The sequence below is a fragment of the Hesperophylax consimilis genome, chromosome 18, assembly GCF_061612785.1.
Source record: "Hesperophylax consimilis isolate HC1 chromosome 18, BYU_Hcon_1.0, whole genome shotgun sequence".
NCBI classification, from domain to species: Eukaryota; Metazoa; Arthropoda; class Insecta; order Trichoptera; family Limnephilidae; genus Hesperophylax; species Hesperophylax consimilis.
This window is the reverse complement of record NC_142853.1, coordinates 3,275,047-3,291,032: the sequence shown is the minus strand read 5'-3', so window position 1 is coordinate 3,291,032 and position 15,986 is coordinate 3,275,047. Positions and strand designations below refer to the sequence as shown.

Genomic DNA, 15,986 nt, shown 5'->3' with positions numbered 1-15,986 from the left:
GCATAGTCCGAAGGTGATCTTCCAAAGACAATGTGGTCTGGCCGGATAGATTATTGGAGAAGATCTCATTAAATAAATCCTGATCCGCGGATTGTTCGCCTTTTGGCACATTGTAAATAACTATTTTAGGAAGACGGCCCAAGGGATTGATCATCTTCAGGCCGTTTGCAGTAAGTTTCGCTTCAGCTTTTTTTATGTTCTCAAGATCCTTAGAGTCCTTGGCTTGAAAGGCCATTCCCGCTCCTTTAATTTTCCTAGATCGGACAATTTGGAACTCGTCCTTCTTGGGGTTAAGGATCTTCTCCAGGACTTTCTGAGTTTGTTCCGAGGTTTTGCCTTCTGGAGCCTCTGGATACACCAAGAAAGTAAGTGGCTTTTTTGGAATCGGTCGCTCGAAACCGTTGATGACTATTTTTTTTGACGCTGGCATGCCTGCCGCGGCATTTGCATAAGACAATGTCTCCTTGGCAATGGGATGCGTCGAATAGGCTGGGCGAGTTTTAATAGCCAGGTCCAATTTAGACGATAGAGCCGATTGCGCACTGAGCATTTCCTCTATGGTGGTGCTTCTTGTTGCAAGTGTATTAAGCTCGAGCATCAATCTCGTGATGTCTGACATCAAGTCGTCAAGGGTGGTGTTGAGCAGACTTTTGTCAGTTTTATTTAGCTTATTAGGGCCGTCCATGAGAATCAATCTGATTTTCTGGCACTTCTCCAGGGCTGGAATAGCCTTGAACTCCTGGTTCCCCGGAGAGTCGCTGTAGCGTACACGCTTCTTATTCTCAGCGTTGGGTGTAGTTGCTGGAGCGATGGAGGGCATCTCCTGAACGAACCACGAACCGGCACAACAGCAGTGGCGGGGTTTTTACACTCGCTGATGGGGCAGCCCACCCTTAGTCGTGAGCCTGAGGGTCGGGCCCCTGTACTATCGAGCGGCCCGGACAGCGGTAACCGGTTGTAAAGGGTCTCCCTCAACCAGCATCTCCCAACCGGCCCGCCACGCAGAAGGTGGGCCGACGCACCCGCCACCAAGACCTGGGCAAACCTTAACCCATGAACCCGGGCACCCTTGCTAAGTCACCAAACGTAGCGAACCACTTGGGGTGACCTGTGGCAGAGGTGTTGGTCATCCAATAAATGGTTCCCAGGGCGGCGGTACCCATTCCCGCCTACCAAACTGAAATTATTAGTTGGGGATCCGCGTATAAATGTAACCTTCTTCCAATTGAAATTATACAAAGAACAATTATTAAAATTATATTAAAAAAATCCTTTGACTACCCAACAGAACGCCTGTTTGAAGAATTTCAAGTACCTACATTTAAAGACCTATATATTAAAAACTCACTAATCCAAATTATAAAAGAAAAAGATAAATATCAATTTTTAAATGAAAACAGAACGCGACTTAGACATGTTTTTCTATGCCCAAAACTAAATACGTCTTTTGCACAACATCATTATACTTACCAGGGAAGAACTTTTTTCAATCGTCTACCAGAAGAAATCAGAAGCATTAATGATAAAACCCAAATACTGCTCTCTGTCAAGAGACACTTTAAAAATATTCTGAAAAAAAAAAACTACTGTCACTTAATTAATCTCACAAATATCCTTAGTTTTCCATATCTTCCTTTCTTTTTTTAAATTTAATATATTAATATATTATCCTTCACTAATATCAAAAAAATACTACAGCAAACATACATTTATGTACAATGAATTATTTAAGTACTAACTAACAACAAAAATTATGTACACTCCCCTTCCATACACAAGCAAATGCTTTCAATGGAAGAGTAGTAAAAAGACCCGAGATGTAAAATGAATTATGTACCATGTAAACATATTATTAAAAATAAAAAATAATTGCAAAAAAAAAAAATATATATATTGTAAATAAAGCAAAGTTTCAAATGTAAAATAAGTATGTACACTGTACATTCGAATACGCATACAATTATTCATGTTTGTTGCAAACCAGTAACACTGAAAATATTTTTTTTATTTATTATTTTTTTTTTTATAGTCAATACCTCACAAGAGCCCCAACTGCTCCCGTCTGGAGCCAGTGAGGCTATGGCATCCCCAATTGGGGGATGTTGTGAGGCTGAAGGTAAGTGGGGAAGGGAAAGAGGAAGGTGGGGAAATACCTGGCTATTCAGATCTAGTCACTAAACACGGCTTAAGCCATTTGGAGCAACGTTTCAATTCTGAATGGTGTTCTTACACCAGGGCGATACTGGTAGTATCTTCCACTCTGGAACGTGCCGCAAATATACTATATATTATTTTAATTAATTAATTGTGAAATAACACAAATTAATCAAATAAAATTTATTTGCGCACGCCGGGTTCGAACCCGCGACCTTCGGAATGGCAGTCCAATGCGTTACCACTGGACTATGCCGGCCGTCAAATACTTTACTCGTAGGGTATATATTTACTCGTAGGGTATATAAAAAACTACATAATACTTTCAATTCACGTTATTTTAGTTTATAGTTCACTCGTGGTTGCTTTTATTGGTTGCAGTAATTAAAATGATTGATTAATTGATTGATGAATTTAAAGTGTTTTGCAATGAAAAAAATCTAAGTTACGACAAATGTAAACAAATAAGCTTTACTAAAAATAATGACTAGGCTAAAAACCTGAAAGGTTCTTCTCCTTTGCTATACTATGGACCGTTCTCAACTTGGATACTGAACTTCATATGGACTCTGCTTTAATTTCCTTATTTTTAAAGAATTAACAATAAGGTGTATATTAATATCACCATCAGTATCCAAGAATGACCAATCAATCTGAAGAATCAACCCTTTTGCAATGGGAATTGGTTTGATGTTAGAAATGCATGCTTTCAGTGGCGGATGGTAAACATCGACCAAACATCCCAAGTGGTTCGCTACGTTTGGTGATTTAGCAGGGGTTCCCGGGATCATCGGGTGAGGTGTGTTCATGATACGTCTGCCCACTAACTGCGTGGCGTGCCAGATCGGGAGAGGCTGGCTTAGGGAGATCTCTTGACCCCTCCGACTAGTCTCTCTTGACTCAACTGTAGAGATATATCATTCCGTCACTTCTGCACAAATGGATCACTATATTCCTACACATCCCTCATACCTTTTCTTTCCCAGAACTTCCTATTCCACACAGCACCCCCAAAGATGACAAATACCTTGAGGGAAATTATTTTTGTCAGGGCCTCCTGTGTGGGTTTATTATAAATAGACTGATTTGACAATACCAAGTACCAACCCACGACCACTGTTTGCAGAAAATAATCTTTGGAACAGAGGTTGTCAAATTTTAGAAAATTTCATAGTAAATCAAAGCAATTTTTTTTATCACCTTTAACAAATAATGTACAGGTAATACGCAATATGATAAGTAAATGGTTATTGAACTAATCAAGATATTACTATTATTTAAAATGGATAGTCTGCTATCTTTCCTTCGATGATTAGAGGGAACAATATAACAGGCCCATTTTATAAGATTTATAAAATATAAGGAAAAATTAGAAACTTATAGCTTAATTTAATTTAAATAATTTTAATTTTAAATCCGTTTTTTACTTAAAGATAGAAGAAATGCCCGATCTTTTTGTTTATTTTATAAATTTTAAGAGATTACAATTTTGGTGATTTTCTCTACTACCATATTAGGCTCATACCCGTATTATGGTAGTCGTACATGATTTATATAAGAATGACAGAATAATATTTTTGAGAAAAAAAATAAAACATAAGGGAAAAGGAAACTTATGGTAAAATAAAAAAAAAATACTTATTTTTATAGAAACCATATTAGAAATAAACATAAAGATATTTTAAAACAAATAGGAATAAAAATATTAAAAGTAAGATTAAAATACATGCAAAATTATACCAAATTATTTCATACAATTATTTTTATTCTTTAACACGGGTTAGTTGTGGTATTAATTAATTTAGCGATAAAAAAATAAATGATAGAGTTAAAACTTTTTTTGAAAACAGTGTTGGGAACTCATGTATTTTTTAAAGAAAGCTCGTACCCTTTCAAATAGCCAATGTTGAACACAGATAGTAAAAAGGGATATTGGAATTTATTGAATTTATATTGGTGTTTAAAGCATTGTATATTTTAGAAGTGATGAACCAGAATTGTTGCTGAGCGAATGTGATTCTAGTTTAAGGGACCACGCACCCCAGGTTTGATAAAAAGTGGGTGTGTGTTTGATGACATCAACCCTGATATTTATGTCTTATTGGTTATTTTGCTTTATTATTGTTATTTTTCTGTATGTAGCACAAGCTTATCTCTTGGTAAATAACTGGCAAATATCTAAGATAATTAATTTTAGCAAATAGTTCTTCTGAGGGGTAGGCATTTAAATATAATTCTGAAAATTAGTTTTTGAACTGTAATAATTGGATTGATAATAGATTCAGCACAGCTACCCCATCCCACAAAACCATATGTTGCTACGGATTGGAAAAGGGAAAATAGATGCTTCTTAGAGTCTCCAAGTCTAAATTGGACCTAATAGAGCAGAAAATATTGCAGAGGTTACAAATTTTGTGAAGTTTTACGAGTGCTTAGATTGAGTGAACACGAATGAATGATTGGTTTAGAACAATTATTGAAATCATTACGTTTGTGTTTAGAAAATATCGTGTATTGTATTTTATAGATATTAAGTATAAGAAGGTTTGTGTCTAGCCAATTTTTTTACTTTTATTGGCTATTATTAGTTTTATGGGTTACTGATTGTCATGATTCATCTTTAAATATTAAGACTGTATCATCTACAAATTATAATATCTTTCCTCCAATATTAATGGTTGTGTATGTTTTGATGTATTTTAGAAATAAAAGTGGGCCTAGGCAGTGCCTTGAGATACCCCCAAGCACATGGTTAATTTTTCGCTCATTTTTATTTTATCAGAGTGGATGTCTTCAAACCATGAATAGGCTACACCTGTTATTACGATCTATCGAAGCTTTTTAAGCAGTATGGGGTGGGAGACCGTATCAAATGCTTTTGCTAGATCGAGAAAAATAACAATTGGTTTGCGACAAATGTAAGGATTATAAGAAACGAATTTGGTGAGAGCGGCAATGGCGTCTGAAGTACTCCTACCATTTTGGATGCCGTATTAGTTATCCGATAATATTATGTTATCCTCAATAAATTTACAGAGACTATTATTTATTTTCTTTAAATTCTACACTGATTTAAAAACTTTTCTACTTGGGTTTAAATAACTATGTCTACTTCCATGATGCATCAAAAAAAACGACTAGAGAACATGTGTACACAATCTCCTCTTCCACTTCACGTGCGCGTAAAGTTTTCGTAATCTCCGGGTAAAATTTATGAATCGTTGGAAATACTCGTATTAACGTGATTATTAATTAATTATTTGGTTACTGTGCCGTGTTGCGCTTTCATCTCCTTTAGCCAATGTTTCGGACGTTACAATGTCCACATTAGGACATATGTGTAGATTGCGGCGAAGTGTATGTAGAATTGATAAGTCTATTAATGTGATTTTCTGCGTTTAGTTTTGGCGTAGCAGTCTGATAAGGGCTAGACACCAGAAACTATTAAGGACGGGCTGTTTCGGAGAATTTGAAGAATTCATCAAATTTCAACGTTCATTTCCGGGTTCTGTGAAAGTCCTATTCAAGTTCTGTTATTATATCATTATAGGCTAGTTGCTTGACAGAACTGAAATAAAAACAGAATTTGAAAAAATCTTTCGCATAACTGGAAAATGAGCGTTGAAATTGGATGAATTGTTCAAATTCTCCGAAACAACCCGTCCTCAGCTTTTACCCGTGTGGTCCCTATTAATATTTTTGGGGTGTTTGTGGATTTAAATTATTGCCTTAGCAATTAGGCACGCACGATTCTCTTTGGGGCTTTCTATCACTTAAAGCGCAAATGTAAAGTAATGGCCAGTGTCAATAATTATTAGTATAGGTGGTACAATAGATTCAAAGAGGCTTCTACATGTTGAATTGGAAGACAGGATATATGGGGGCGAAGGCCGGTCCACCGTCCTCAAACATCTTGATTGATGTCTGGGATTCGTCGTAAGTTGGCAAAGCTGGAATTTAAAACAAAAATATCAAGGTTTGCGAAAATTTTACAAGAATCCTGACCGCCCAATGTCCACATTAGGACATATGTGTAGATTGCGGCGAAGTGTATGTAGAATTGATAAGTCTATTAATGTGATTTTCTGCGTTTAGTTTTGGCGTAGCAGTCTGATAAGGGCTAGACACCAGAAACTATTAAGGACGGGTTGTTTCGGAGAATTTGAAGAATTCATCAAATTTCAACGTTCATTTCCGGGTTCTGTGAAAGTCCTATTCAAGTTCTGTTATTATATCATTATAGGCTAGTTGCTTGACAGAACTGAAATAAAAACAGAATTTGAAAAAATCTTTCGCATAACTGGAAAATGAGCGTTGAAATTGGATGAATTGTTCAAATTCTCCGAAACAACCCGTCCTCAGCTTTTACCCGTGTGGTCCCTATTAATATTTTTGGGGTGTTTGTGGATTTAAATTATTGCCTTAGCAATTAGGCACGCACGATTCTCTTTGGGGCTTTCTATCACTTTAAGCGCAAATGTAAAGTAATGGCCAGTGTCAATAATTATTAGTATAGGTGGTACAATAGATTCAAAGAGGCTTCTACATGTTGAATTGGAAGACAGGATATATGGGGGCGAAGGCCGGTCCACCGTCCTCAAACATCTTGATTGATGTCTGGGATTCGTCGTAAGTTGGCAAAGCTGGAATTTAAAACAAAAATATCAAGGTTTGCGAAAATTTTACAAGAATCCTGACCGCCCAATGCCAGCGTGTTTACACATGTAGATAAGTATGGGTACGTTGTAAGGCTGAAGTTGGTGGGGAGAGGATGGTCATAGGGAAGAAGACTTGGAACGTACCTGGATTGTCATATTTATTCAATAACATAGTTAAAGTAATTTAAAGCAACAGATCGATTCAAAATGGTAGTTTTCACTCCAACTCACGACCACCGGAAATTACATCTTTGTCACGAAAGTTGTTAAATGTTTATGTTAAATTAGCTATTTTCGAAAAATTCATCGAAACTCAAAATTGGATATGATTTGAGATTTTCACGGCCAAAAGTATTATCGTGTTTAATTTTTTCTGGTTATAACTTGTTATACCTTTAATGCTGGTTCGTTATAAAGATAAGTTTATTATATTTTCTTTGATAATTAGAGGACACAGTAGATAATTTTTCAATTTTTTAAAATAAAGTGGGAATCTTAAAAAAAAACTTGACTAAACTGATGAAGACGTGTAAAAACAATATTCGACCAGCGGCCCAATATAACGGATGGACTTACGGTCGACTTTGCCCAAGCATACCTAGGAAGTCGATATTTCCGTGGGGTTTATTTTAATTATTTCTGATGAACGTATTAATAAAATCTTAAACTTTTCTAGAGGGATCCTTCGGGAAGTTACTAATTCATTGTCTGGAAAAATAAAATCTGGTGCTTACTCCTAATTTTATAGTAAAAAAACGTTTTATAAAATTTTCAAACCGTTTTACATTAAATATTCTAATCATAAGATTCTGTTTTTATTATTATTAAATATAAATAACATTCTTCCCTAGGGATCCCTCGAGAAACATTTAGGATCTTAGTAAAACGTTCATCAGAAATAATTAAAATAATTCGCTCGGAAAGATCGATTTTCTAGGTCCGCTTGGGCAAAGTGTAAAGTGTAAGTTTGTGCCTGAATGTGCTTAAAAACTTTTAGTTGAATTCTTTCGATTCTTTCAATACGGGCTTGGTAGAAAGGACGATTGAACGCCTGAAAGATTTTTTCGTTAACTGCGATTCTAGTTCTTATGTCGAAAAAGTAGTTATTTTTAAGACTAAGGACAATTCCTTATCCTTGAGTAGGTCCGGAACCACCTCTGATCGGTATGGAACGGAATAAATGTCCTTACCCATTTGAGCATATTCTCGAGGAGCTGTTTGCTGACCCATATAGACTGGGACGTTTCCTATGTTGATTGGGATGTGACATTTGAGGTTAGAATGCATTCCACCGGCTATGGCTCTCACCTGTTAAAATGATATTATTAAAACATACAAATACGCAAAAAATGAGCCGGTATAAGATAAGATTAAGTAGATAAGCAAAAGGGCTAGTCTAAATATTATTTTTTTAAATAGAAACACGAGATTTCATAAAGCACTCTTAATCTTATCTTCAATCTTGAGTGTTCTTACTAAAAACAATTGCAATTTTTTTATACCTTTGAACCAAACATTCTCACTGTTTTCTTGACACAGGAAATAACAAATTACATCAAATAATCATTAGAACGACGCGCGATAAGATGACAATCTTTCAGGTGCATCCCGTTGTGTGTCTATATGGATTTTGTCATAAAGATTACGCGAAATATTCTTGTAGTTCCTTTCAATCTAAAGACGCAGAAATTGTAGAAATTTCAACATAGTTCCTTAAAAAACCGAAATTAAGAACCTATTTTGTATGAAATTTGAACTACGTTCTTACTTTGATTTAAAAAAAATTGCTATCGGCAAATGTCACATTATACCATTGATCTAATAAGCCCTTACAGAGAAGATGCACGAAAAATGTCAAAACCTACCTAATTTTTAATAATATATTCCATTCCCTGTCTCATCAAATACCTTAAAACGTATATTACTCGTTAAAATTGCATTTACACTTTCTTCTTCTTTATGTGCCGTATCAGGTCCCCCGGACGTTGGCGATCATTCTAGAAAATGTCTCTTTGTCTTGCGCTGCCCGAAATAGCTCCTCCACACTTCTAATGCCGGTCCACTCTCGTATATTTCGCAGCCAAGACATTTGTCTCCTACCAGGCCCTCTTCGACCCTCTATCTTGCCTTTCAATATTAACTGGAGCAAATGATACTTCTCCCCTCGAAGTACATGACCCACATATGAAATTTTCCTGATTTTTATTAATCTAAGCCGTTCTCTCTCTGCTCTAGCCCGCCTGAGAATTTCAATTGCATTTACACTAGGAAAATCAAATTAAAATAGTTTAAAAAAATACCACTTTGCAAACAAATCATTTCAAAATTTTGTCATACAAGATGGCTGCCAGGCGATTTCCCCTCACCCTAGATTTGGCTTCAATACCATTCATATAAAATTGTACTTATGCTCTGTGCATGCATTTTATCCTTACAAGATGTTTTTGACGAAAATTCCAATTACCTAAGTTTTAAAAATTGGTTCTTAGTGTGGGATTATTTAGTAATTATGTTGAAATTAAAAATTATTTCAAAAATTTATGTGGTTTTTTTTGCAAATGGACGTATTTGCAAAAAAAACAACAACACATTCATATAAACCTTCTGTGATGGTAAATTTGTATGATATATACCTACCTTGACGAAGTACCGGATTGACACCAGTGATGGGCAGATAGACGAAGGAGGAGCTCTAGGAATCAAAAGCTCAACTTGGAACTGCTTCGTTTCTCCTTTTTTCACTCCTTCCCCAGTGTATTCCACCAATTTGTACCTTTCGTATCGGCATCCTACATTCGATGATATAAGCGAAAAGGTAACCATCTGTAAAAAAAGATAAAACAGGTATGTTGCGAGATAAATTATTCGGCTTTCGAAAATATCAGGCTTTTGGGAGAATTGGTAGAAAACTTACCTGTAATTCTTTATACATGTACATTTTAACTGTTCATATGATGCAGATACTTTGTGATGTGACATTATAATCCAAATAAATAAAAAGGTGAATATTTGTTTGTTCAAAATCTTTAATCTCCGAAAGTTTTTCGCCAATAGTTTTTAAATTTTGACACAATGTTGCATTCGAATACGCGTGTGATTTTATATACCTATATTGTATACAGGGTGTATCGGCACGTACCCGACAAATTTTAACCAGCATTCCTTAGCACATTTGGAGTAAAAAATGTTATGGGCACTTTGTTGTCCGGTAACATTTTTTTTTAATAAAAAATTTACTATTCATATTTTCACCACATGTCACCAATGTTTTATCCTTGGTCAAAGTTTGAAAACCCATCTGGAAATATTTTGTTCGAGTTTCGTTGAATAATGTACCTACGTACGTACCTACGTTGGCGCGCTTTTACAATCACAACGAAATGGCACGGCAATATTCGTCTCATTTTTAACTATTATTATTTAGTGTGTACGAATGAGCGAGGAAACTTTTTGACACACTTGCCAATAACAGCTGTTGAACACGAGAAGCAATGTAAATGACAGTGACGGAGTGTGGATTTTTTATTTATTTTTTGTTTTTAATGGAAAAAAAAATGTTACCGGACAGCAAAGCGCCCTTAACATTTTTTACTCCAAATGTGCTGAGGAATAGCTGGTTAAAATTTGTCGGGTACTTGCCGATACACCCTGTATATATATGACACCTGTGCTTTTTTTCAAAAAGCGCCATCTGTTGGACGTAAAAGCAACACGCGCTATTATTTCTCTATCTGCACAGACAGACTGAGCCACAGCAACGTGTGGCGGGGTAAAGCTAGTATAGATTAAAACGAGAACTAAGTAAACACCGCCTTTACTTTTTTATACTTAATTCTGACCGGGATTTCTACATCAATACCTTCTTCAGGGCAAAATCTAGAATCTACAAGTAGATGTCTTTCCAATATATTATGCTTTCATACAGGGTTACAAAAAATAAGGCTGAGCTCCAGCCGAGGAGGTAGTAAGAGTAGGTGGTGGGTTGGGAAACGAGTGCTCTTTGTCAATAGGGAACAACCTAAGCATCGGACTTTTATTTAGGTTGATTTGGTGGTTAACGACTGCGCTATTAATGTTTTTGGCTTTCCGTAACTCTAGCTTTCATTTTGGAGTAAATAGAGTCCGAAATTGGAATATTTTAAGTCAATTTGATGATAAATTGGTCGTTACGGAGGTACAATTATATTTTGAAATATGTCAAAGTGTGGGCCTGGTTCTAATAGTTTATTAGCCTTAAATATTTCGAAAAACGTAAAATAAATGAAAAACATTTTTTTTGGCAGATAGTCAAATAAATGTGGATGTAACGAAAACTTATTTACGTATATGGAGAAACCTTGTACCTGTTGGAGTGATTTAATTGTGAACTTCCTTTGATCTGCAGATCCTTTGAACTTCTCGAGCAAGCACTGATTTATGGACACAAAGGAAAGGGAACAAATGAACACATGAAAATGGGATGACGTTTATGACGTCCAAAAAGCTTGGGAAGTTTTGAAAAAAAAAGATGATCACCACATTAAGAAGGTTCGTGCCTGGGGTAAGGCTAACCTGCTCAGTTTCAACGTCTCATAAACCCAAGCGTGTATGATTTCGGCAAGGAAAGAAATCAATGACTGTTTGATTAAATTTGATGCAAGCATCCTCCCCAATGTAGACTTCATTTAAATGCTTAGAATCAGTGTAATGTCAGACCGGCAATAGTGACCAGCTGCTAACCATGTACAAATCTCACGTAAGCTCAACAATTGACTTTGGAAGCCACCTACTTGAGTTCATGCAAGGGAGAGCGTTTTGTCTGATTGACTATCCATTGATTGCAATCTCGCGCCAGACGTAATGTAGGCATGATGAATCTGTTCTACAGATATTTTAATGGACCTTGCTCTAAGGAGCTAGCAGCATTGATCCCCGGTGCACCGAAATTCGACGAACACGAGCGAAACACCCATTTACAGTTGAGGTTACTACGAGTTGAGGAACTACGGGCATCTGTTTTTCCTCCTTCATATAATCCGGGCCTCTTCAAGACCCGCTTCCTAGAGCCCCTACTTGAACACGCCTCACAACGCTGCCCAACCGGATGGCAACATAGTTACCCTTTTAAACTGTTATATAGGGGTTTTCATGTGAGAGGTCATGTAAAAAAAAATTGTTGGATTTGTATTCAAAGAAGTTTCAAAGGTATTAACAATTATAGAAAACTTAAATTTCCAACCCCCCTGTTTCCTAGACGCAGATACATCCAATGCCGTCCACGAGTTTAATAACCTATAACCGGTACGATACGATTGTATCACCACAGCCAGGAGCACTTCTGTCCCGGTGCGACCGGTACACCAGGTGGCACTAATTTATCAGGACTTGGAACGCGTGGCTCTGAGAATGGGAAGGAGATTTTAATCGACCGGTATACACCGCAACCTAAAAAGCCAATATTGGAATTTATGATTGGTAACACAAAATGAATTGATTGAGAATGTTTTTTCTTCTTTTTGTATGTCTTCTTTTGTTCTTGCCTCTTATTTGCTCTTCTTGTCTCTTCTTGTATGTTCTTTGTCTCTTCTTGTGTCTTCTTTTTTTCTTTCTCTGAATGATTTTTCTTAATTCTTCTTATTTTTTGGCTCTTTTTGTTCTTCTTGCATTTTCTGGCTTTTTTTCTTGGTTTTTCTTACTTCTTTCTGTCTGTTCGTGCTTCTAGGCTTTTCTTATATCTTCTTGTTTCGTCTTGCCTATTCTTTCTTCTTCATGAATGTTCGAATTGAAAAACCAAACAGAGAAAAAAGACACTCCTTTGAAGTGCAATGGAAAAAAACCGACTTAATTGACATATACAACAATGAAAATATTAAAATTAAGATAAAGATAAAAAGGTGTAATTGAAAAGATCTTTTCTCGTCACTGGTTGAATAAACGCCATAGTAATGAAGAAGTACTATGTATGTGTTTTCTCACCGTCTCAATGCACATGGAGAAGCTCTTAATCTTGATTCTGCTGTTGTTTCTGACGGAACAGGTCACAGGCACTTGCTGTCCGGGTACGTAACCCGCCATCGGTAGATCTACGGTCATATGCAGGGAGCCTTTTTTGCATAACAGGAAAGAGTAGTCCTGTGATGATTCCTCCCTCAGTGGAATCTGTAAGAAAATCAATAGTTCTTTGTTACATTCTTCATGTCCCAATTCAATGAGTATAATATTGTGTTTTAATCAAAATCACCTTTAAATTGTTTCTAGTATCGAATGTCTATGAAATATTTAAGCAAGCCGCCACTTTAAAAATAAACTACGAAAACATGTGAAAAAAAAAGAAATACTAGGTACAAACTTATGAGAAATGAAAACCAATTTATTACACCTAATTTTAAAACTGCAAAATTGTAAATCCATTATATTTACCAAGTTTACAAGCATCTCCCTTTTGAATTGAGTTCAATCAACCAATCAGAAAAAATAAATGACCTTGCACCTTAAAAAAAAATTAATACATTAAAAAAATAAATATTTTACATGAAACATATTATTTATTTATCATTTTTATTTATTTATTTTAATGCACGAGTACAACCAAAGTAAAACTCATAGCTACCTTTTCAGGCACTAGATATATTGAAAAATATATAAGAATACATGTAACCCATGTTTTTAGTGTTAAAATATATTTTTTAAAAGAGTTTATAAAAGTAACTTGGTTTCTGAATTTAATAGAATGCATAAGTAGTGAAACAATAGGTCCGATTTCTGATTTAATGAAGAGAACCAAACTTGTAACATTTCTATCTCATAAGATTGTATTGTCTTGTATATGTGTATAATCATTTTTAGTAAAACATTGCATGTGACTTGTTTATTTTTTTATTACGATAAAAGTAAAGGTAGCTCAATATGTCGTTGGCGCCCCCCCCCTTTGAGTTTTTCCTTTATCCGCCACTGGCTTTCTGCCCTTCACTAATACGACAGTTACCGAGTTACCCACAGTAAAGCCCCTAGTAAAGGCTAACTCGTATAAATAATAATGATAAAAATTTACAATTTAACAGTTAAACATTAACAGCGTTTGAAGAAACTCCCTGAAGAATTATATAAAAAGACTTACACTATTAGCAGGGTCAGCATTTAAATCACTCGTGCAAATGACTGTAAATGGGAATGTCGCAGTTTTATCTAATTTATGGGACCTCGCTAAAGTCACTGTGACGTAGTATCTAATCTTGCCATAGCCACCTTCAAAAGACGATGGCAACGTCGGAGGAAGCTGCTCTGAGAAACTGAAGGAACTGAGACCTGAAGGAATTTCCACGTTACCATCTGCAAAAATATTTGCATTGTTTAATCAGAAATGGTAAAATTACAGGTAAAGGGGGACCTTAATTGGAACCCTGAAAGATTCCGGAACAAAAAACGGCTATTTTAATTCTGTGCTGTTTAGTCATGAGAGGCTCCATAGCAATAGCGAAATAATCAATAGAAATTGTATAAGTGAGATCAAGAATATTGTTTCAAACTTGTAAAACGTACTAAAACATTTATAGTGATTATCTAAAAAGCAGTTACCATGTTTAGGGTATCCTTCCGTTAGATTTATTGGAATTGTTTTCAAATATATTTCATTGCCAGAATATATGGTATTTTCTCGGTTTTCCATCCATTGAACACCCGATTCTCCGGTGATTTGGAAGAGCATGTCTGTTTCGTTGACAAAATTCAATAGAAACCACAATTAGTAAATACAGGCAACACAAAGTAGCACAACACTGATATTTATATCCACTCGAGCGATAGGTGTTCAGTTTTTAATTTGGCCATTTGTTTTAACATGGTTTTAACTAATATCATTCCTCAAGGTATTAATGTGGAAACATGTGAACTGCTTACTGCGGCTTACAGTCAATGAGTATCTAATGTTTAATCCACAGAAATTTCACTGTTTATCCCATAAACACTCGATAGATTTAGAGATAGTTTGATAGATTCCCCTCTCTAAATAACCAATTGCAATCCTTAGAGTACAGGCGTCAAGTAGGTATGATGTCCTTGTTCTCCGAGGAACTATGGTTATTCATTCCTTCGGCACTGGTGCATAGTCAGGAAGCACGCCAAACGCACACCCAACATTTGTAAACGTTTGAAATTTGTCATATGAGAACGGGTCTCTACGACTCGTTCTTGAGTTCAACAGCTCGGGTGTGGAACGATTTGCCGGCCTCTGTGTTTCCTCCCTCTTACAACATTCACTCTCTCCTCTCCTCTGAAAGACCATCCACACAGCATTTAAAAATGACATGGTCCCCGAGGGAAATTATTTTCCTCAGTGCTCCTTGTGTGGAGTTAATATAAAAATAACAAGTAGTTTTAGGTTTTATATATATTTGGAACATGATCCTAAACTTGCCATTCTATGCCAAAATCGTTCGAGTGGATATAAGAAATAAAAGTACCTTGATGACTTACACTTAATTCTCTTAGGCTCAGCTTGGTTGATGCTAAACACCCCATTGACTGTTTGTCCACTAAAAAACACTCCTTGCGCCGAATCATTAAACACAAGACTGCAATTTTGGAATGACATTTTACAAGTTTTTTTACAAAATACTAATTTATTGATGGCACAAACTGGCAGCCACCACTAGTGTCACTGTATCATTGATAATTTGGTAAAGCGAACTGCTTTATCTATAACTGCTTTATCTATATTGAGTTTGTTTTATCAGTAGAGCTGCCAAGTAGCCGTCTTATTATACTATCCGGTCACATTTTTATCTCTTTAATCACAGAAAACGACTAAACAGTTTTGATGTATGTCTTTTCAGAACATTAAAGACTATTTCTTTAACCAACCTCTGCACGATATACATTCGTCTGATGCTCCCTTCCCCGTCCATTATTTCTGCATATCTTAAAACCAAATAATTAAGTAACTAATCGTCGTATTCGGGAAGCATATTTTGTTAGAAGGGTTGCTTTCCCGCGCACTGTGCAAGACTGAGTGCAGTCTGTTTAAGAGGAAGCTACAAGCCAAATATGTGTATATTCTGGTTACACCTTATATTGTAGGTAATAGGCATTAAAATCGCTTGACAAACAGAGTCTAGAAACGTTCGATTTCAAGCACAAAACTGGTTTTTATTTATTTTGTAAATAATTTTACAAGACAGCAAAAAAGTTAATCAAGTG

The 15,986-nt window shown here is 35.8% G+C and overlaps 1 protein-coding gene across 1 annotated transcript; it reads right to left on the bottom strand.

The window, feature by feature from the left end:
- Nucleotides 1–6,342: 6,342 nt before the first annotated feature.
- LOC149415245 (arrestin domain-containing protein 3-like) lies at nucleotides 6,343–15,441 on the bottom strand. Its single transcript, XM_089642833.1, has 7 exons — nucleotides 15,264–15,441; nucleotides 14,367–14,498; nucleotides 14,005–14,120; nucleotides 12,768–12,950; nucleotides 9,450–9,635; nucleotides 8,003–8,120; nucleotides 6,343–6,797 (listed from the first exon to the last, which is right to left on the bottom strand). Exons 1-7 carry the CDS (start codon nucleotides 15,379–15,381, stop codon nucleotides 6,697–6,699), a joined length of 954 nt encoding a protein of 317 aa, XP_089498959.1. The 5' UTR covers nucleotides 15,382–15,441; the 3' UTR covers nucleotides 6,343–6,696.
- Nucleotides 15,442–15,986: the final 545 nt, after the last annotated feature.

Excerpts from the sequence above, each read along its gene's own strand:
- LOC149415245 (XM_089642833.1), bottom strand. The coding sequence starts at position 15,381 with ATGTCATTCCAAAATTGCAGTCTTGTGTTTAATGATTCGGCGCAAGGA. Across the intron at positions 8,121-9,449 it reads CAATCCGGTACTTCGTCAAG|GTGAGAGCCATAGCCGGTGG; the intron begins GTAGGTATATAT and ends TCATTTTAACAG. Across the intron at positions 6,798-8,002 it reads TCGAGAATATGCTCAAATGG|CTTTGCCAACTTACGACGAA; the intron begins GTAAGGACATTT and ends TTTAAATTCCAG.